The sequence below is a fragment of the Catharus ustulatus genome, chromosome 28 (assembly GCF_009819885.2).
Source record: "Catharus ustulatus isolate bCatUst1 chromosome 28, bCatUst1.pri.v2, whole genome shotgun sequence".
In the NCBI taxonomy this organism is placed as follows: Eukaryota; Metazoa; Chordata; class Aves; order Passeriformes; family Turdidae; genus Catharus; species Catharus ustulatus.
This window is the reverse complement of record NC_046248.1, coordinates 4334289-4355268: the sequence shown is the minus strand read 5'-3', so window position 1 is coordinate 4355268 and position 20980 is coordinate 4334289. Positions and strand designations below refer to the sequence as shown.

At 47.5% G+C, this 20980-nt stretch overlaps 1 protein-coding gene across 2 annotated transcripts in view; it reads left to right on the top strand.

Moving 5' to 3' along the window:
* Positions 1–18255, top strand: part of ARHGEF12 (Rho guanine nucleotide exchange factor 12) — a 70210-nt gene extending 51955 nt beyond the window's left edge. For both annotated transcript variants that reach the window (XM_033081683.2, XM_033081684.2), the window contains exons 23-41: positions 243–372; positions 680–715; positions 1294–1448; positions 1973–2119; positions 2743–2828; positions 3621–3746; positions 5129–5243; positions 6150–6250; positions 6668–6745; positions 7870–7945; positions 8321–8488; positions 8961–9048; positions 9772–9861; positions 10006–10082; positions 10418–10645; positions 13093–13557; positions 15440–15759; positions 16564–16636; positions 17440–18255. In XM_033081683.2, coding sequence (XP_032937574.1) covers positions 243–372; positions 680–715; positions 1294–1448; positions 1973–2119; positions 2743–2828; positions 3621–3746; positions 5129–5243; positions 6150–6250; positions 6668–6745; positions 7870–7945; positions 8321–8488; positions 8961–9048; positions 9772–9861; positions 10006–10082; positions 10418–10645; positions 13093–13557; positions 15440–15759; positions 16564–16636; positions 17440–17450 — 2570 coding nt within the window. In that variant the 3' untranslated portion in view covers positions 17451–18255. The remainder of the gene's footprint in view (positions 1–242; positions 373–679; positions 716–1293; positions 1449–1972; positions 2120–2742; positions 2829–3620; positions 3747–5128; positions 5244–6149; positions 6251–6667; positions 6746–7869; positions 7946–8320; positions 8489–8960; positions 9049–9771; positions 9862–10005; positions 10083–10417; positions 10646–13092; positions 13558–15439; positions 15760–16563; positions 16637–17439) is intronic.
* The last annotated feature ends 2725 nt before the right edge of the window (positions 18256–20980 follow it).

The following is a 20980-nucleotide window of genomic DNA, read 5'->3' as shown; positions in this document are numbered from 1 at the left end:
TCAATTAGGGAATGTTGCCATGAGCAGCAGTGGTTGTTAGTGGGTTCTGCCATTGGATCATCCAACAGGAAAAACCCAGCCTGTGTCACCTGAAGCTTTTGTCACTGAGATTTCTTCTTCCCAGCCTGGGAATCGAGTTCCTCCAGCTCTGAAGTTGGAATCAAGAGGCTCTGGAGAGGCTGGGGAGTTCTCTGATGTCCTCTGATTTGGTTCCTCACCTTTCCCATTTATCCTGTGGCCAGGTTTGAAGCAGCCTGGGGAAGCTCCACCTGCCAGTGACTCCATGGATGGCACCCCTCGTACCCCCAACACCACCTTTGAGTTCCCATCTCCTCTGGAAAACCTGCAGGAGGAGGAGGGAGAATCAGAGAGGTAACTCTGGGAGCTTGAGGGAGCCTTGAGAGAGTCAGGAAATCTTGGAATGGATTGGAAAAGAGAATCCTTTATTAGTGTGGCAGTGGCTGTGGAAATTTAGTGCATAAAATTATAATGATGTTGTTTGTTAAACATTGTTGGTAAACAACTTTGGTCTGTGCTGTGAGGGAAAACTGTCAGGAGAGGGAACAAAATGCTCTGGTTTGGAGCTCAGATCACCTTTCTAAAGTCATGCTGAATGTGTGAGCAGGGAGAAAATCAGGCACAAGCTTCCCTAATGATTTCCTTCCTTCCTTCCTTGCAGGATGGTTGACATGGGAACGCCAAAGCCTTTTCGCAAGTGAGTGTGCTTGGAAGTGTTTGAACTTCACTGAATTTGTTTGGATTATGAAGCAGAATGCAGCAGTGCTCATTGTTCTGAGCCAGCACAGTTGTCTGCATGATCTTTTTTTCTTTAAGAACACGAAGTCAGACACTGGCAGCCATTTGTGGGGCAGGTGGAGTGAATCATATGCAAAAAACCCCTTTGATCTGTGAGTGGAGTGCAGTGATTGCTGTATCCACTGATTTCCATGGATGGGAGTTGGGTTAGGGAGGGCAGATATCCCTGATTTCCTTTTCAACCTCTTACTGTTGGTTGTGTACCTGCAGATAAACAGGCAAGAAACTGTAACCTGCCCTTTTCACTGCCTTGATACCTGACTGCAAATGGTTTGATCTGTGTCACTCACAGGAGGGTTATGAAAACACTCCCAGAACAGGCAGTCAGTCTGTAAAGGGCAAAATTAGAGAATGTGCCCAGAGGTTCAGGATCAAACAGCCTCCAGCTGGCAGGGACAGTGTCATCATAAAGCTGATTTCTGCACTCTGCTTTTCTCTGAAATGGGAATCAGCTCACATTTTCTCTCCTCCCACCAGGATGGACAGTGTTGGCTTTGCAGATGTGCAGAGTGAGGATGAGCTCTATGACTTTGACATGGACATGGACCCTCCCAACTGGCAGCAGCTCGTCAGCAGGGAGGTGCTGATGGGGCTCAAACCCTACGAGATCAAGCGCCAAGAAGTGATAAATGGTGAGATGGAGGTTCTTTCCTACCTGGCCAAGCTCAGAGGTGAAACCTTTGATCTTAAAATCTCCAATTAGGCTTTTTTGTGAAGGAGTGGCTGGAGAGTTGTAGAACTTTTGGTTGGAAGAGTTCTTAGGTGTGAAACCTGTGCTTGCTACTGAGAAATATCCTGAGGTGAGATTGATCCATCCTCAGAGGAGAAACAAGCAATACCAAGTGATCATTAAACAATATTAAGGCAGTTTTAAATATGTTCTATCAATAAAAGAGAAAAGCTTGTTTTTTTGGAAAGCAGGTGATGGAAAGTTCAGCAGATTTGAGTTGCAGCCCCTGCAGAAGTGTCTGCGTGGATTTGTGAGCTCAGAGCTCGCTGTTGGTGTGGGGTAAAAGATGGAATTTCACAAACAATTCAAACATGGGATTGCAGCAGAGCCTGGAATATGGAGCAGGGAGGGAAATGCTGCTGAGGGACCCGTTGTGAGCTCCCCTCTGGCTCCTCAGTGGCCATCCTGCTGTCCCTGTGTCCCCAGAGCTGTTCTACACGGAGCGAGCCCACGTGCGCACGCTGAAGGTCCTGCACAACGTCTTCTACCAGAGGGTCACCAGGGAGGGCATCCTCAGCTCCAGTGACAAGAGGAAAATCTTCTCCAACCTGGAGGATATCCTTGGGCTGCATGGTAGGAGCAGCTGCACTCTGCAATTGTGGCTTTCAGTGGCTGAAAAATTGAAGCAGAACAACTCTGGAACATGAGAAAAGCAGAATTCAGGACACTGCTTTTTCTCACCCTTGTTCCATTTCTGATTCACAAAGATGTTTTGATAAGGAATCATGTGTCCAGTGTTCCCTTTCCTTATCTGTGTTGATTCATGCTTGATAAAAGGAGCAATGAGATTTATGTGCCAGTGTTTGAGATGGCACAACTGTTCCTGAAGAGAGCAGAGAACAGATTGATAAAGATTGATGTTGATTTGTTTCTGAAGGGTGTTTAAGGAAAGGACTGCTCACAATGGGAATTTCAGCCACTGCATAATCAGTTCTGTGGTTTTCTGCATTATTCCTGTTTATAGAAAAATGATATTGAGCCTCAGGAAAGATAAGTTTGGTTCTTAGGGATCATTTGAAGACAGGTGAGACACGAGTGCAAAGGAGTCACATTTTATTAGATATCCTAAATTTATTAAGTTGGTTATTAGCCAATTAAAATTACTTCATATCTTCTCCTGGAATAGCTTTTATGTTAAATGCTGAAAATTAAGCCAGCCAAGTTAATAAAATCTGCCTTTTTTCCTTGTTTTTAAGTTGCACTGAATGACCAGATGAAATCTGTCCGAAAAAGGAACGAGACTTCTGTCATTGGCCAAATTGGGGAAGATTTGCTCTCCTGGGTAAAATTCTTTTAATATTTCTTCTATTTGAAAATAATGTGTCATAGAATGGCCAATAGAGCCAGAGGTTGCAGGAGATAATTCCCAGCAATGGGAGCTGAAGGGCTGGGAGTTCTGCAACCAAAACAGAGCTGGAGGATGAGGGGGGAAGGAAAGCAGGGAGAACTCAGAGGATTTTCATCTGACTGGAAAGTGGAGTCATTTAAGGCACAGGAATAATTTCCTTAGGATGTGTGGGTAGAATAGAAAGGTACTTTTGGGTACATGAAGGTGAGAGTGGGATTTTGAAAAATGTAGTGGCACGATTTATTTCAGTAACACTGAAATGTGAGCTTGGTGTTACCTTTGGTGCAGTTAAAAGATGGTTAAAATTACTGATTTCTAATCTTAGAATGTGTAATTTGGAGTTTATAGTGCTGGTGCAGGCTTCACTTTTGAGATCTTTATTTGGAAGATTTGGCTGCCCCATCCCTGGAAGTGTTCAAGGGTGTTTAGGGATTATGGAAGGTGTCCCTGCCCATGGTGGGGACAAGCTTTAAAATCCTTTCAACCCAAACCAGTCTGGGATTCTGTGATGTGGGAGGGGTGGATTCAGGAGAACTGAAGAGTTTGAGGTGTAAAGGTCTCCTCAGGGAAGACAAAGCCTTAAAGCAGGGCAGAAATGACTCCTCATTTTTGTCAAAAATTCCTTTGTTCCCTGCTGAGCTCAGTCCCATGTGGCTCTGCCTGCTGAGGGTGGCTCATGCTGAGCTCCCCTGTCTAAACTTGGCTTTTTTTGGCTTCCTGGCACAGTTTAGTGGAGCAGCAGAGGAGAAGCTGAAACTTGCCACTGCCACCTTCTGCAGCAACCAGCCCTTTGCTCTGGAGGTCATCAAGTCCCGCCAGAAGAAGGACTCGCGCTTCCAGACCTTCGTGCAGGTGAGCTGGCCCCAGGGCCCTGAGTGTGTCCCCAGGGCCCTGAGTGTGTCCCCAGGGCCCTGAGTGTGTCCCCAGGGTCCTGAGTGTGTCCCCAGGGTCCTGAGTGTGTCCCTAGGGCTCTGAGTTTCTCCTCAGGGCTCTGAGTTTCTCCTCATGGCCCTGAGTGTGTCCCCAGGGCCCTGAGTGTGTCCCCAGGGCCCTGAGTGTGTCCCCAGGGCTCTGAGTGTGTCCCCAGGGCCCTGAGTGTGTCCCCAGGGCTCTGAGTTTCTCCACCAGGCTCTTTGAGTTTTCTGCACCAGACCCTTTGAGTTTTTTTCCACCAGGCAGGCTTTGGAGTTTTTCTCCACCAGGCTCTTTGGAGTTTTTCTCCACCAGGCTCTCTGAGTTTTTTTTCCACCAGACTGAATTTTTTTTCCCTAAGCTCTGGAGTTTTCTTCCCCAGATCCTTTGAGTTTTTCTCCACCAGACCATTTGAGATTTCTCCACCAGACCCTTTGAGTTTTTCTCCACCCCACCATTTGAATTTTCTCCCCCAGACCCCTTGAGATTTCTCCACCAGGCTTTGGAGTTTTCTCCACCAGGCTCTTAGGAGTTTTTCTCCCCCCAGACTTTTTGAGATTTCTCCACCAGGCTCTGCGTTTTCCACCAGGGTTTGAGTTGCCTCAGCACAGCCCAGAGATTCCTCCTAGATAAAGTTCTGATAACTAATGACAGTAATTAATGACATCATGGCTAGTGCTGCCTTCAGCTGGGCATTTCCAGCACTGTATTTATCTCCTGGTGGTTTCTGGAGGGAGGAGTCCTCAGCTTTGAGGAGCTCAGGGTGTCCTGATGGAATGCAGGGCAGCACACGGTGTCCCAGGCAGGAGGTGCCCCCTCCCTCCTGCCCAGGGATGCCAAAATCAGAGTGCCAGGGGCAGGAGACAGATGCTGCACAGCTGCTCTGCCTGCCAGGATGGGGCTTGGCTCCATGTGGCATTTGCAGGAGAACATGATCTCCATTAGCTCAGGCTGGGAGGAGCTCTGGGAGAACAGGGGGAGATTATCTTGACAAATGTCCTGTGTTTTGCTGCGCTGTGAAAGCCCAAACTGATGCTTTCCCTGGGTGCTGCTGACTGAGATTGATTGGGGAAGGGCCCAAGCCCATGGGGAGTAATGAGGGGAGGAAGGCACTGCTGCTGTGATGAGCTTTTTCCTCTGGGTAATTGCAGATGGAGAGGGGATGTGTTGTCTGGGTGATAGATCTTGGCATCTCTTGTCTTGTATTTAATTACTGGAAAGTGAAGTAATAGATGTTTAAGTGATGAATAGATGTTGTGCATTCAGGTAATTATGGCCTTAATAAAAATGACAAATGCAGATATTGTGCTGTTGAAATTTAGGATGCAGAGAGCAATCCCCTGTGCCGGCGGCTGCAGCTCAAGGATATCATCCCCACTGAGATGCAGAGGTTGACCAAATACCCCCTTCTGCTGGACAACATTGCTAAATACACAGGTAAAGCCTTTCCCTGGGCTTTTTGCAGCAGGTTTTTTTAGGTGAATGTGTTAAACAACACTTGGATTTTATGTGTCTCTCTCTGTTTCATTGCGACCTCACTGCTGCCTTCTGTAAAAAATAATAATAAAAGGAAAAATCCAGTGTTTGTTGCTCCTTAGGAAAATAAAAAGGCAATTCATGTAAAATAAGTGAATCTGTCAAACCTCTAAAGCAGCACAGAATGTCCTCATGCTCTTGCAGAGGGTGGGGTTTAATTAGGAGGTGTGACACTGGAAGATGCTTTCAGCACAACAGGTAAAAACGTGATAAATAACAGCACAAAAAGCCTTCCCAGCTTTACTATCTGATACCTGCTGCAGAGTCATTTCATTACTCATAAAAATAGACTGCAGCTACAAGTTCTCTGTAATCCTAATTAGGAAAGCATGTGATACTCCATTATCTTTGATGTACTGGTTTATGTTCCTGTTAACTGAATTCTCACTGTGGCTGCTGGGCTGCTGAGGATTGATGGGTTCACCTGTGCCTGTGCTCTTTGGAAGGATTTGAAATTTCTCAGATTATTCAGAATAGTTGTCACAAGGCCCTAAAGAAGGGAGAGTAACAATTGTATTATGGTAATGATCTGCAGGTCACAGCGAATTCTCTCCTGTCACAAATCTCATTTTTATCACTTTTGCAGTGCTTTTATTGATAGATTGCTCTGTGAATTTAACTCCTCTTGGTCTGATTCGAGGGCAGAAATCTCATTTTTATCACTTTTGCAGTGCAGTGCTTTTATTGATAGATTGCTCTGTGAATTTAACTCCTCTTTGTCTGATTTGAGGGCAGCAAACAGCCCTGGAGGGCTGACAGCTCAAACCTTTGCTGTAAGCACTGTCCCACTCGGTTTTATTGTTGCAGAGCTGCCTGAGGAGAAGGAGAAAGTCAAGAAAGCAGCAGATCACTGTCGCCAGATCCTCAACCACGTGAACCAGGCTGTGAAAGAGTCAGAGAACAGACAGGTGGGAGAGGCAGAGGGAGCAGGGCTGGGGGCAGCAGCAAAGCTTCACCCTGGGCAGTTCTGCTGCTCCAAACTCCACCCTGGGCAGTTCTGCTGCTCCAGGCTCCCTCCTGGGCAGTTCTGCTGCTCCAGGTTCTCTCCTGGGCAGTTCTGCTGCTCCAGGTTCCCTCCTTTCCTTCCTGGGCAGTTCTGCTGCTCCAGGTTCCCTCCTGGGCAGTTCTGCTGCTCCAGGTTCCCTCCTGGGCAGTTCTGCTGCTCCAGGTTCCCTCCTGGGCAGTTCTGCTGCTCCAAGATCCCTCCTGGGCAGTTCAGCTGCTCCAAGCTCCCTCCTGGGCAGTTCAGCTGCTCCAGGTTCCCTCCTGGACAGTTCTGCTGCTCCAGGTTCCCTCCAAGCTCCCATTTTCTGCATTTCCTGCAGCATTTGGAGGATTACCAGCGGAGACTCGACCTCTCCTACTTGAAGCAGTCGGAGGATCCCATGATGGATGAGTTCAGGGTGAGTGGCAGCATTAAAAGCAGCCCTGTGTGGGTTGAGTTTACAGCCCTGTCGTTCACTTTGTGCTGTTTCTGATGCACAGTCAAGTGGTCTTTGGAGATAAATATTTCTGTATGAAAATGGAGGCAATTAGTCTCAGAAATGTGAGTTTTGCCACCTTCCTGAAGATTTCTGTGGCTCTAACAGCCCAGTTCTGCACATCATGGTGCTGCTGAAGCTTGTCAGCTCTGTGCAACAAACCTTTATGGCCTGCAAGCTCAAGCACTGTATCCCAGAGAGATATCTGATGGGTAATGAGGTTATTGTGGGTGTTTATCTCATTGAAGTGATGCTGTTGGAACTGGGGAGGCCTTGGAGAGCCCTGAGGTGTAACAGTGGAATTTAAAAGGAGCTCTTGTACAAAAATGTGGGAGATCCACACAGCTGAATAAAGCCTGAAGTCCAGTATTAAAAATATTCTGTTTCATGGCTCCTGCAAATCCCTGTAGTTCTGTTGGAAGCTGGTTACCTACTGGTTGCTTGGTGTGAATAAAAAAAAAAATCTTTTCTGTAAAACTGTGTCATTTATCCTTCCCCAAATAAACCTGCAAGCATTCAGTGAGGAAAGGAAGAACTTCCTGGCAGCTAGGGAGTCTCACTGTCATTGATTGCAGACTCTGAGACTTGGAAGGGGTGAATTGTGAAAATTGTCACTTCTGCTTGCCTGCAGATCTAAATGTCACAAGCACTGAAGTGCCTGAAGAATCCATTGACATTACAAGTCCCGTCAGATCGTGGGGATGATTTGTAAATAATTTGTAGGCACACTTGACTTGCAAATTGAGTGCTGCAGCATTAATCAGCTGTGATGCTGGAACTGAGTGTGGGGTGTTGGAAAAACTCCTCCTAGGAAACAGGTGACATCCTGATGCCCCAGGAGCTTGACTTGGAGGGAGAATTCCCCACTCTGTGGCACCTGGCATGTGGAAAAACGATTAACAGAATGTCTGACAGATTTTGGGTTCCCTGCTCTGTGTTTCTTTTGGGTTTAGTGCTCAGCTCCAAACTGGAGTCTCCAGCATCCCTATGTTATATCATGACTTGCTTCTACAGAAATTTCTTTTTTTTCTTTCCCCTGGTGACAGAACCTGGATCTAACAAAGAGGAAAATGCTCCATGAGGGGCCCCTGACCTGGAAAGTGAATCGTGACAAAACCATCGGTGAGTCTGGGCCATCCCCTCCCTGCCCTGCCTCTGGGTGAGTGTGCAGGGAAAAGCTCTGCTGCAGCTCCCAATTATGCTTCTTACTGCCACCTCTAATAATGCCTGTGTGCTTCTCTGAGCTGATTAAATTATTCTTGTCAATTCTGAAATGTGCTGGAGCATCATTAGGGCCACGCAGGGACACAGCAGTCAGTCATGAGCTGATCCAATTCCATCTGTAGCTTTCTGCTGGAGTTTTCACCAGCAAGATTTGCAAGCTTTGCCTGGGATGGCACAGCACTGATTGCTGCCTCTGCATGAGTAATCAGAAATGCAGCTTTCTGCTTGGAATCTTTTAACTCATTCTGGGCTTTTTTTTTGCACTCTGGGCAGATCTGTACACCCTGCTGCTGGAGGACATCCTGGTGCTGCTGCAGAAACAAGATGACAAACTGGTGCTGAAGTGCCACAGCAAGATCCTGGCATCCACAGCTGACAGCAAACACACCTTCAGCCCCATCATCAAACTCAACACTGTGCTGGTCCGCCAGGTGGCCACAGGTCAGTGCAGCCCACTGAGAAAGCAAGAAGAGAAGCCAAAAATAAAGATTAGCTCAGTTGAGGAAGATGATTTTTGTGGAGATTTGCAGAGCAGAACACGGAAAACTGCGTAGGCTTAATTCTTGGTTGTCCAACATTGTGCTTAGTATGGATGAGCTGTTTAACTTCTTTGCATCAGTAATAGGCATAGCTTGAGTTTTAAATAGACTTCTAAATGAAAGTACTCTGATTGTGTTAGAGGAAAAGCACTCTGGAAGTTATTAGAAGGGAAAAGAGGAGAAATGGAGCTTTTTCAAAATGGGTTGAAATGAGTTTTGTTCCTTTGAGGGCACATTTCTTTGCTAGGACAAGGTCAGTGTGTCTATCAGTGCTAGAGTGATCTCATGGGCTTCCTCCTTGCTTTGGGCTGGGGTTATGCTCTGGTTTTGGGCAGCCCTGTCTGAGTGCTCCTTTCTTTCCCTTGTTGGTGCAGATAACAAAGCTTTCTTCGTCATCTCCATGTCAGCAACGGGGGCTCACATCTACGAGCTGGTGGCACAGACTGTCTCTGAGAAGAATGTGTAAGTCCTGGGCTCAGTTCCAGCTGCTGCTGGCTTTGTTGGACCTGAGGGGCCTTTACCCCATGAATTCCCTGAGTTCCTTCTCCAAACTTAGCTGGAAACCTGGTGGTCTCTGCAGGAAGCATCCATGGGTAATCCCTCCCAGCTGACTCACTCCAGACCCTTTCCTGACCTCCAAAATGTGGTTTCTTTACCCTTAAAATTCTGGTTTTTTGGGCCTGACTGCCAAATCAGACACAGAAATCATCCTGCATCTACATGCAGCACCAGAGATCTTTGCAGATTTACATTCTGGCATCAGTGCAGGGACTGGATTCCATGGCTAAAAGCTTTATTGGGAGAAACTCTTTTCTCCTAAAGAATATACAAGGAGAGATTTGTTTGTGGGGTACATGACTGTTGCATGTATTACACTGCAGTGATGTGTGAAATAATGCTTTTTATGTATTTATTTATCAAATAACTGATTGATCTGACAAGTGCTAAGGCCCTGTCTATCATTTCTCTGTGCTGAAGAGCATCCAGGTGAGCTGAGCTTTCAGGGTGTTCCTGGGGGGACTGAATGTAACAGAACTTTTAAAAAAAGGCTTTTTTTGGGAAAAAAAAAAAAGCAGTAATAATATCAACTGGATTGAAGAGGATTAAATAGAGAAATGCTCATTCTGTTTGACTTGCTGCATGGTTTGACTTGCTGCATGGTTTTATTTGCTGTTTCTGCTGCAGCTGGCAGGACCTCATAGCTCAGATGGCAGGAACTGTGAAGATGGGCAGCAGCAGGAGAGTGATCCCACTGCCTCAGTCAGGCCCTGGAGAGTAAGTCAAAGCTGCAGGAAGGAGAAAAGCTGATTTTTCTGTCTCCAGCACCCCTTTTCCTGCTCAAAACTTGCCCTCCACAGCCTGGATTCTCCTGCAGATCAGCATGACTGAAAGGATGTGTTTGTTCTTCCCTCCCTGCAGAGAGGAGCGTGAAGAAGAGGAGCAGCAGAAGCTCAAAGAGCAGCATGACATTCCTGCCAGCAGCCTGCAAAGTCCAGGTGAGAAAGGAATTCAAGGGCTGGGAGCAGGAGATTTGCTGCACAGAGAGCAGATGTGCCCAGCCATGTTCCTTGGGGATCCTAGGGCAGCTTTGGGTTTTTCCTGGAAAGGGAAAGGGATGCTTTCTTTACCAGCCATTCAGAGGAGTGATGCTGAACCTCTTGGAAATCCACCTTTACTATTTCTGATTCATAAACTGCTGGGAGAGTCATTTTTTAACCCTGGGAAGAACTGGCCTTTTACCAAAGCTGTGCTGAAGAATTTCAGCTTTTTCAGAGTGGAATTGTCTGCAGTTTTATACTTGTTTTATCTGAATTTTTGTTTTGTCTTCTAGATAAAGATTTGGGCCTGGAATCTCCCTTGATACTGAACCCTCAGTCCTCCTCACCCATCATGTCAGAAAAGGCCAAGGTGGAAGGGCTGCTGGGGGCTGAGGGGCAGTTTGAGAAGGTGCAGCAGGCAGAGCTGGCCCTGAAGGACTCCTCTGGCTGCTTTGAGCACCCAGGCAGCAGCTCAGGCTCGGTGCCAGAGGGGCAGTGGGCACAGGATGCCCTGAGGAACTGTGAGTACCCATGGGCAGCACCTGGGGTGGGGCTGGGGGTGCACTTTGTTCCCATTTCCATTCATCACCCACTCCCCCTGTGCCCATCTCACACAGCAAATTCTGCATCCATGCACTGCTCCCTGCCTGGGCTTCAGGCATCTCCTTGTTTTGTTGGGTTTTATGGGTCAAATTAGGATGAGAATGAATTTTTATCATCCATGGAGTGCTTTGATGGCAAAATTCTATTGCAGATTTAATGCACAGTGCCATTGCTGGTCAGCAGTTTTTAAAGACAAGGCAGTCAGCCCTGGACTCACTTCCACAGCACTGGAGCAGAACTGGAGATGTTGCTTTTGTTCCAGAATACAATTTCCTTTTTTTTTTTATTTTTTAATTAGGTAAAATCCTGCAAATTGTTAAGCTCACTTACATCCAAAGCCCAGGCTCAGATTTCCTGGTGGTTGGGTCTAATTAGATCAACACTTGTGTGTGTTGAGAAGTTTTCCTGATGGACAGATCATTGTTTGAAGTTGTTTTTAAGGTTTTTAATCCCTTCCCCTGCTCTCCTTTCAGAGGAGGAATGCAGGGCTCTGCAACCTGCTCTGGCACTGCAACTCCTAAATATAACTCCCTAAAATTTGAATGAATTCATTAATCCACAGACCTCTCCTTGGCAACTCTGGAAGGGACACAAAGTCCCTGAGTTGTACTTGGAGGGAAGAGTCTGTGGAATATTTGCTTTTACCAAAATGCAAAACTCTCTCATCCTTGGCCAAAATTGCCTCTTCCATCTCTGTGTCCAAGCAAGGACAGTTCTCTGCAGTCTCAGAGTTCTCAGATCTTTAAATCCATTTATTCTCCTTCTTAGAGGATTTAAAGTTCATTTCTAGTTCTGAATATTGGACAGATATTCTTGGTACTTGTTTTAAGAAACCACAGCTAAAATAATCTTGGTCTGGGGGTGTGTGAGGACAGTTTTAGTGACCCTGCAGCATCTCCTGAGTGTTGGGGGTTAAAAGAGCAGCTCTCCAACATTGTGCCAAGAGCCTGAGCTGAGTGACAGCTCTGCTGGGTGACATCACAGCTTTTTTTGGGTGTTGCAAGAGCATTTTGTGGTGAGGAGGAACAATCTGAGGCTCTTGACAGCAGCACGTTTTTGTTTGGAACAATATGTCCCTATTATGAAGTGTTTGGTTGGGATAATTTGGGAACTAAAGGAATGTGGGTTGAAGTTCAACCAGGCATAAATTTGCATTGAATTTTAGGAAAAAAATGTTTCTTAGATTTTTTCCTTCTTTTTCTTTGCTCTGTCATTTCAAACCTGAGTGGAATATTCCCAGTTTCCTTGAGGTGGGAATCCCCTGCTGTAACCTCAGCTGTGAGCTCTTTGCAGGGTAAAACTCAGGATAATTCCTGGAGACAATTTCTTTGCTTTTCTGCAAGGAGATGCAACATGTCCTGACATATTGTAAGGTAAAACAGGGCAGTGAGGCTGGAGCCCTTAATACATTTATTTTTATCCCTGTTTTTGCAAGCAAGAGCAAGGAGAGGAGTCACACCTCTGTCAGAGGGTGACCTTTGTGTCTGCTTTAATCCCTTCTGCACCCTGTGAGCATTGCCTGGATTTGTCAGGTGCCATTAATGCAAGGGCAGGATTTCCAGACTTCTTCATAGAAACAGAGATTTTGGGCAAGCAGGAGGGGAGGTGATGAGCTCACAGAATATCCTGAGCTGGAGAGGAACCAGAAGGATCAATGACTGCAGGTCCTGTCCATTCAATTAGGATTTTTCTTTAATGTACAGTCTAAAAACCATCCCTGATGTCTGAGCCTGTTCAGAACCAGCTGAGTGTGATATCACCACCAATCTTTGGAGCTTTCACAGATGGATGAGTGCAGGTCCTGTCCATCTGAGTGTGATATCACCACCAATCTTTGTTTTCACAAATGGTAGAGTGCAGGTTCTGTCCAGCTCAGTCTGGTATCAACACCAATCTTTAGAGTTTTCACAAAATATTGAGTGCAGGTCCTGCCCATTTCAGTCTGATATCACCACCAATCCTTGGAGTTTTCACAAATGGATGAGTGCAGGTCCTGTCCATCTGAGTGTGATATCACCACCAATCTTTCTTTTCACAAATGTTTGAGTGCAGGTTCTGTCCAGCTGAGTCCTGTATCACCACCAATCTTTGCAGCTTTCCCAAATGGCTGAGTGCAGGTCCTGCCCATCTCAGTCTGATAACAGCACCAATCTTTGGAGCTTTCCCAGATGGATGAGTGCAGATCCTGTCCATATGAGTCTGATATCACCACCAATCTTTGGAGTTTTCACAAAATATTGAGTCCTGGTCCTGCCCATCTGAGTCCTGTATCACCACCAATCTTTGGAGCTTTCCCAGATGGATGAGTGCAGCTCCTGCCCATGTCACTGTGCAGTTCTCACCTGAACCTTTCCTGTCCTTGCAGTGGGGCTGCTGAGGCAGCTCTTGGTGCAGCAGCTCGGCCTGGCTGACAAGGGGACCCTGGAGGACAGACAGCGCTCACCCAGGTTCAGGACCGTGTCCCAGGAAGCCCAGACAGAGAGTGGGAAGGAGCTGCAGCCCTGTGACAGCAAAGTGCAGCAGCCTGGGGAGGACGGGAGCCTCGGCAGAACTCGAGAGCCCACGGCCGGGCACAGCCCCCGGACTGCAGCCGAGTGCCCGGCCCCGGGGGACGTGCAGCTGCTGGGCACAGAGCCCGGTGCCAGGGGCACTTTGCCCATGGACAGCATGAACCTGGAGGGCTCCAGCTCAGAGCTGGAGGGGCTGGGGGCTGAGGAGAGCGGGGAGCATTTCTTCGATGCTCGGGAGGCTCACGGCGACGAGAACCCCGGCGAGAGCGAGCTGCTGCACGGCAAGGACGAGGAGGAGGAGGTGCAGATTCGGATCTCAGGTGAGCCTGGGGCACTCACCCAGGGGCCAGCTCCACTTTCCCCTTGACCTTCTGCTCAGCTGGCATAGGGCAGTCAGCTCCCAGCTCTCAACATGTTGTTTTAGCCATGTGCAAACACAAGCTTGGTTAATTCTTCATGAAATGCTAGGGGGGCGCAGCCTGTGCCAGGCTGGAATTGCAGAGGGCAAACCAAGCCCCCTGTGCCTGTCCTGGAGCAGGGACACAACCTGTGCCAGGCTGGAATTGCTGTCCTGGAGCAGGGACACAGCCTGTGCCAGGCTGGAATTGCAGAGGGCAAACCAAGCCCCCTGTGCCTGTCCTGCAGCAGGAGCACAGCCTGTGCCAGGCTGGAATTGCTGTCCTGGAGCAGGGACACAGCCTGTGCCAGGCTGGAATTGCTGTCCTGGAGCAGGGACACAGCCTGTGCCAGACTGGAATTGCAGAGGCACAAACCAAGCCCCCTGTGCCTGTCCTGGAGCAGGGACACAGCCTGTGCCAGGCTGGAATTGCTGTCCTGGAGCAGGGACACAACCTGTGCCAGGCTGGAATTGCAGAGCCTGACCCCCTGTGCCTGCCCTGGACCATTTTATCTCTTTACTGCCTATAGGGACCTGCAGGGAAAAGGTTTTCCCTGGAGGCAAAGCACTTTTTAAAGCCCTTTTCCTGAGCAAGCTTCAGGAAAGAAACTCAAGACATTAATTTTACACTGTAATAGTCTCCTGTAACCTTAGCACACTCTGAACCTCTTAAAAGTTTATTATTTTATTATTTTTATTGTTATTCTGCACATGGACTACTTGACAGCTACCTGAGCACACCAAACTTAGCACAGGAGCTGAAGTTTATCCCATGTGCATTTTGTAGTAGAAGCAGCTGCTATCAGGTGGATTCAACACCCCACAGAAGTCTCTTATCCATAAATATCCTTTTATTTAGAAATTGGATTATATCCACGTGCATAAGCCAATTTGTGACTGCCCCAATGCTGCTTTCCAATTATATATTGCAAATAATTTTTCTCACTGAGACATTTTAAATTATTAAAACTGAGCCAACAACTTGAAGCATCTAATTTATTTGTCACCTCTTCCACTGTTTACTTTTTTAACTGTATGGGGACATCAAAATGAGATTGATCTGTTTTTAGTCAGTTCTGAGTCCCCTGTGCTGGCTTTGCTGTAATATTGCAGAAAAATTCATTAAATAGACTCCTATTGCTGGGTGCAGGTTGTGAAAGCATTTTCTGTCTGTAATTACCTTCTCTTTTTAGCAATCAGCAAATTCTGTTTTAAACTCCCCATCTAAAAGCATCCTCAGTGCCAGGGCTGGAGAGTGGAGTTGGGGAAATCCAGCAGCTGGATTTGTCAGGTGCCATTAGTGCAAGGGCAGGATTTTCAGATATTATCATAGAAACAGAGATTTTGGGCAAGTAGGAAGGGAGGTGATGAGCTCAGAGAATATCCTGAGCTGGAGAGGAACCAGAAGGATCAATGAGTGCAGGTCCTGTCCATTTAATTAGGATTTTTTTTAATGTAAAATGTAAAAAACATCCTTGATCTCTGAGCCTGTTCAGAACCAGCTGAGTTTGATATCACCACCAATCTTTGTTTTCACAAATGATTGAGTGCAGGTTCTGTCCATCTCAGTCTGGTATCACCACCAATCTTTGGAGCTTTCCCAGATGGTTGAGTGCAGGTCCTGCCCATTTCAGTGTGATATCACCACCAATCTTTGGAGCTTTCCCAAATGGTTTTTCTCACGAGCTGGGCTGTGGGACATGCCCACTTCTGTCTCTGGAAATCTGTTCAAACCCCCTCCCTAGCCCTGAAGCTCCTTTGGGATCCCCAGGGGATGCTGTGACCAAACCCCGCTGTCTCCGCAGGAAATTATTTGATCCTCGACGGATACGGAACGGTGCAGGAGAGCTCCACGGACGAGGAGGTGTCAGCCCTGGTCCTGCAGTGCACCTCCCACAGCAGAGCCCCCCTGGACTGTCCCCAGCAGCAGCAGCAGCCCCTGTCCCCAAGGGACGCCCGCTCGGACGGGGGCAGCTCGCCGTTCCCCGAGGAGCTGCTGGGCTCGCGCTGGCCGGGGCTGGAGGAGCCCTGTCCCTTCCTGGGCAGCCCCCAGCTCCCCCTGCAGATCCGAGTGCAGCTCCTGCAGTACATCCACAACATCCAGGATGCCCTGGAGAAGCTAAAGGTGAGTTGTTCTGTGTTAGTTTTGTTGGCTTTATTATTAGGAGATTGGATCATCACCTGAGCGTTTCACTGTTTCCATAGCTGGGAAGTTTGGGGTTAGAAAAAAACTTTGCAATAATTTGGGTGGGCAGGAACACAGCCAGATCTGGCTCTTACTCCTGGAAACCTTTTTAAATCATCTGCTCTTTTGCTGTTTGAGGTGTGGCTCACAACAGGCCAGCAGTTCTGCTGCACTGGAGGGCTCTCGATGCTTTGGTTGTGATCTGGAGAAATTTCTGAGAGATAGCACAAACCTGAAAAAGGAATTTTCAACAGGACACTGCCCTGAGGAATGTGGATTCCTGGAAAAGATTAGGGAGAAGTTGTTCACAGAGAGGTGGGAGGGCTGGAGTGCCCATCCCTGGAGGTGTTCTAGGACAGACTGGATGTGACACTTGGTGACAAGGAGCTCTTGGGGCATAGGTTGGACTCAGATCTCAAAGGTCTTTTCCAGCCTTGGTAATTCTGTGGAATCTCTGTGTGCTGCTGCTCTTGGTGTCAATGCTGACCAATAATGAGGTTTTCAGGCTCTGGATATCCAATTGGGATTCTCTTTATGTGTGAAACATCCAGTAGCCAACCTTTAATTTCACTGAAACCAGAACATTGCCTGCAAATCAAGCTGCTGATAAAGGAATTGAGAGGGCTCATTCCAGCTTGGCTGTTTGCACTGGTGGAACTTCTCTTTTCCTGTTTGAAACCCTCTTTGTTTGCTTGTTCCCTGGAGAGCCAGTTGAGTTTTGGGGCTGTTGTTGCTGTTTTGCAGGAGGTTGAGGAGGATTACAGCGTTCTGCGACGCCAGGGGCTGGCTGGCTCAGCCTCCACAGGAGAGCACTCAGGTAGGAGCACCCAAAATCAAACCCAGAGCACAAAGTCCAGTGTTGGAGGTTTTATTCAGAGAATAAAAGCAGTTCTGTTTATTGAATTATTCAGGTAAAGCCCCCCAGGGGCTACACCCAGAATGGAAAATGGGTTTTCACAATTTCATAAGTTTGGTCCATTTTTATTTTTGGGGTTCATCTTCCAATTCCAGCTCCAGCTAATGAAGTCACTGACCCCAAGTTTGCTCCCCCAGCTCACTTTTGTTTCCATCTCTCAGGCCTGAGGCAGTGAGGTGTCCTTGATTGCCAGGCCTGGAGAGGAATTGTTGTGTGTGCCCAAAATGGGAGAGCAGCAGTGACACTGGATCTGGAGTTTAGAGTTCTACACTGAAGAACTGCAGGGTTACAAATGGATTAGAAATAGAAAAACTGAAATCCTGAGGCATCAGAGATCCAACTGGCCTTTCTCTCATGCCCAGAAAAGGTTTTTACTCATTTTTAACAAAACATGAGTGGGCTGAAAAACCTGGCAGGCAGAGCCTGGGTGCAATGGGTGGGCAGGCTGGGATTTGTGCTGGAAATGTTGGTTCCAGCTGCCCCACACCTCCATCCCAGGGGAAGCTTTTCCAGAGTGCTGGGAATTCCCCTGGGTGCTGAGCCTGGCTCTGGGACCCTCCAGAACTGCTGAGCTGCTGCCCAGGGTTTGGAGGTGGAATGGGAGTGAAGCTCTGGAGGGGTGCTCAGAAATCCTCTCTCAGTGCATCCCTTTCTCTCACCACCTTTTCCCTTTTTTTTATTTTTCCCGTTTTCTCCTCCTTCAGACAAAAGCTAGTCGTGTTCCCAGGAGTGGCTGAAGATTGGATGAAGAGATTCAGGACACAGCAGCTGCTGTCTCCCCTGTGGACTCTGGGATGAGGGTTTGGAGCATCCAAACAGGAACCATTCTCTAAAAGTGGGCATGGGGTGCTTTTCCTGTGGGGCATCTGCACTATCTTGTCAGTGAGGGAGTCTATTCTATTCTGCTCCTCTCCTTGCTACCAGAAATTCTTTTTTTTTTTTCTCAGAACAGAAAAAAAAAAAACCAAACCAAATGTACAGAGCTTTGGGTGTAGGATATAAAAAAAAATGTATTTAGACATTTAAAAGAAAAAAAAAATCAATGTATTTATTTGACTTCATTCCGTGTATCAAAAGCACATTTTAATTTTTTAATCTGCCTTTTTTTTTTGGTTCTGTTTTTGGGTAGTGACAGTTCTGGCCCCCTGCATGTGGTGAGGGGACAGGGGGGACCTGAGTGCAGGAGTTTCCTCACTGGACTGGACTCTGCACTCCCTGCTGGCACTCAGACTACCAAGAGCTACTCATGAAGGTGTTAGGATGGAATTGATGGCTGGGATTTGTCTGTATCCAACCAACTGCATGGGAATTGCTCATGTCACCACATGTGGAACAGGAATTTTCCATGCACTAAACAGCCAGGCACTTGAGATGGGCAAATTTTCCTTTTCCCCTTTCCCATTCCTTTGCTGGGAGAGGAGAAAGAGGTTGAATTTTGTTTTGTTTTTTTTTTTCCTTGACTTTGTTGGCTTTGATCATTGTCTCCTTTGTAAAGTGATAAAAAAATACTTGGACCTGCAGCACTTTTGTAACTCTTCTCTGGATCAAAAAAAAAAAAAAAAAAAAAAAAAAAAAGAGAAAAGAAAAAAAAAGAGAAAAAATGCAAACCCAGAAGTGTTTCAAAGATGTGGGGCAGCTGTGCCCCTGCTTCACTACTGAATGAAAAAGGGCTGCCATGAGTTAGCCACAGGTACTGCTGATTATAGGGCCAGTAAGTTTTAGTACCTGGAGTATGTCTTGCAGAGGGCTTGGGGTGGGTTTGGGGTTGTTTTTTTTGGGGTGGGGATGGTTTTTTTTGTTGAATTTTTCCTTTTTTTTTTTAAATCATTGGTGCCAATGTGGGAGATTGGAACCCCAGAGGGCTGGAGCAGCTCTGAGCACCTTGTGCTGGTGGGGTTTGCTGCTGGGATTGCTGCCAGGATGGGAATTGGGGGAACCCTGGGCACAGCCTCTGCCCTGAGCCCTTTGCCATTGATTCTCCACTCCCCCCGTGCTGGATTTCACACAGGAGGGATCTCCAGCAATTCTGCATCCCTGCACTGCCCCTCTCCATCCTTTGGGCACCTCCTTGCTTTCCTGGCTGTTTATCAGAGGAGGGTGATGATGAGTTCTTGCTGTCCCCATGTCACTGGGCTGTTCCTGAGGTGTGTGAGGAGCACACAGCCTCTTCTCAGCTTTCTCTGAGGAAGCCAAACTGAGCATCCTGCACTTCCCATGGGCAGTGAGACCACCCTGCCTTTGCTCAGCACCACATTGCTGCCCCTCTAAACCAAACCCTTCCCTTCAGCTGCTGGCAAGAAATCACCTCTGTCCCTGTCAGAAAAATCCCAGCTCGAGTTCCTCCCCCAGAAACCTGTGGGGGATGAGTTCAGCTGGGAGGAGGGAGAGCAGAGGGGATTTTGGTGTGGGAGCTGCAGCCCTTGGAGGGAAGGGAGGAATTCCTGTTGCTTTCAGAGCTCCACCACTGCCAGCAGCAGCCAGAGCTGCTCCCTGGGTTTTTGGGATTATTGTCAGTATTAACTCAAGGATGGGCTCTCCCCTCCTCACCTCAATCCCCAAGTTATAAAAATCCAAATTTCCTCTGAGAGCCCCTGGAAAACTGACATGGATGCTGCCAGCAAGAGAACTGGACCCTTTTCCCCTTCCCAGTCCAAAACCAGGAGCAGTTCCTGTGACCTCTGAATTCCAGAACAGGGGCAGCTCAGTCTGGCTTTGGAACAATGTGCTGGAAGAACAGATCTGGGTTTGGGGAGGTCTGGGTATTTCTGGAAAAGCAGATCTGGGTTTGGAAAGGTCTGGCTGTTTCTGGAAGAGCTGCAGATCTGGGTTTGGGGAGATCTCTGGGTGTTTCTGGAGCAGCAGATCTGGGTTTGGGGATGTTTGGGTATTTCTGGAGGAGCAGATCTGGGTTTGGGGAGATCTCTGGGTGTTTCTGGAACAGCAGATCTGGGTTTGGGGAGGTCTGGTTGTTTCTGGAAAAGCAGCAGATCTGGGTTTGGGAAGGTCTGGCTGTTTTCCTGCTCTTTGCCCATGGTTGAACACAAAATCCTTGCTGGGTCTCTCCAAGAGAAAGCCCAGAATTCTCTCTTGCCAGAATTCCAAGGTCTCTGCTGGTTCCTGGTTTCTCCTCTGGTGTTGTGGCAGCAGTGAAAAGCTGGGAGTGCAGTGTGTGTGTGTGAATTGACATTTTTTTGCCTGCTGGAGTGGATTTTACCCCAAATCTTTAAATTCTGCCTTGGGGTGACCCCCAGGGGTGAGGGGCAGCTGTGTCCCTGTCACTTTGGGGTGGAGGGAGAGTCCCCCTGTGCCAGGCTGGGGGTGGCACAGGGCACAGCAGAGATCCAGGAAGGTTGGAGGAGCCCAGCTGGACTGGCCCCAGTTTTATGGGTGCAGAAATCTGCTCTGGGCTCTGGCCTGGCTGTGCTCTCAGCCCTGCATCACCCTCAGCAGCAGGGCAGGGATGGTGGCTCAGGGATCCCTCACCCTGGGACAGGGAATTCCTTTTTCCTTTTTCCTCCCTGCACACACACCTGGGGCTGGAGCTCAAATGCACTATTCAGGATTCCCATTTTTTTTCCTTCTTTAAGCCATAAAATTCCCTTTATTTTAAAAAGAAAATTCATGATGGGTTGGGCATTTCCTTACCCAAACACTTCTCTGGATTTTTTTTATCCCACCCCCCAAAATATTTTTTTCCCCCTTCCCCAAACAGAAGAACAAGGATTTCTGGTTTTGGGATATAAGAACATCTGAGAGATCATTTCCCTTCTGCTGTCACACAGCTCATGGACAAGCCAAAAGCTCAGCTGGGATTTTTCTGGGATGGGAATTCCCTTCCCTGGGATCAGCAGTGCAAACCTCAGCCAGCACTTGGCCTGTTCAGTGCTCTCCTAAAATTGCATTTTCTCATTTATTCTGATTCTCCCTGCTCTTAGATTTCACTCTCCTGTGTCCAGTGTTTTCTCCCTGCTCCCCAAAAAAAAAAATCCCTGGATTCCCTCCCCATCCCCAAAGGTGCCAACTGACAAGCAGATGTACTGCAAAAGGGATATGCAGCCAAAACACTGCTGTTTTATTTTCAAAATAAGTCTTGTGGAGCTCTCTTCATACTAGAATATTTTTATTTTCTTTGTACAACATACAATCATGTACTCTTAACAGAGATTTACTTTAAAGAGAAGAAAGAAAAAAAAAAATCTGGAAGTATTCTTTAAAAAAAAAATACACAAAAATCTTTATTAATAA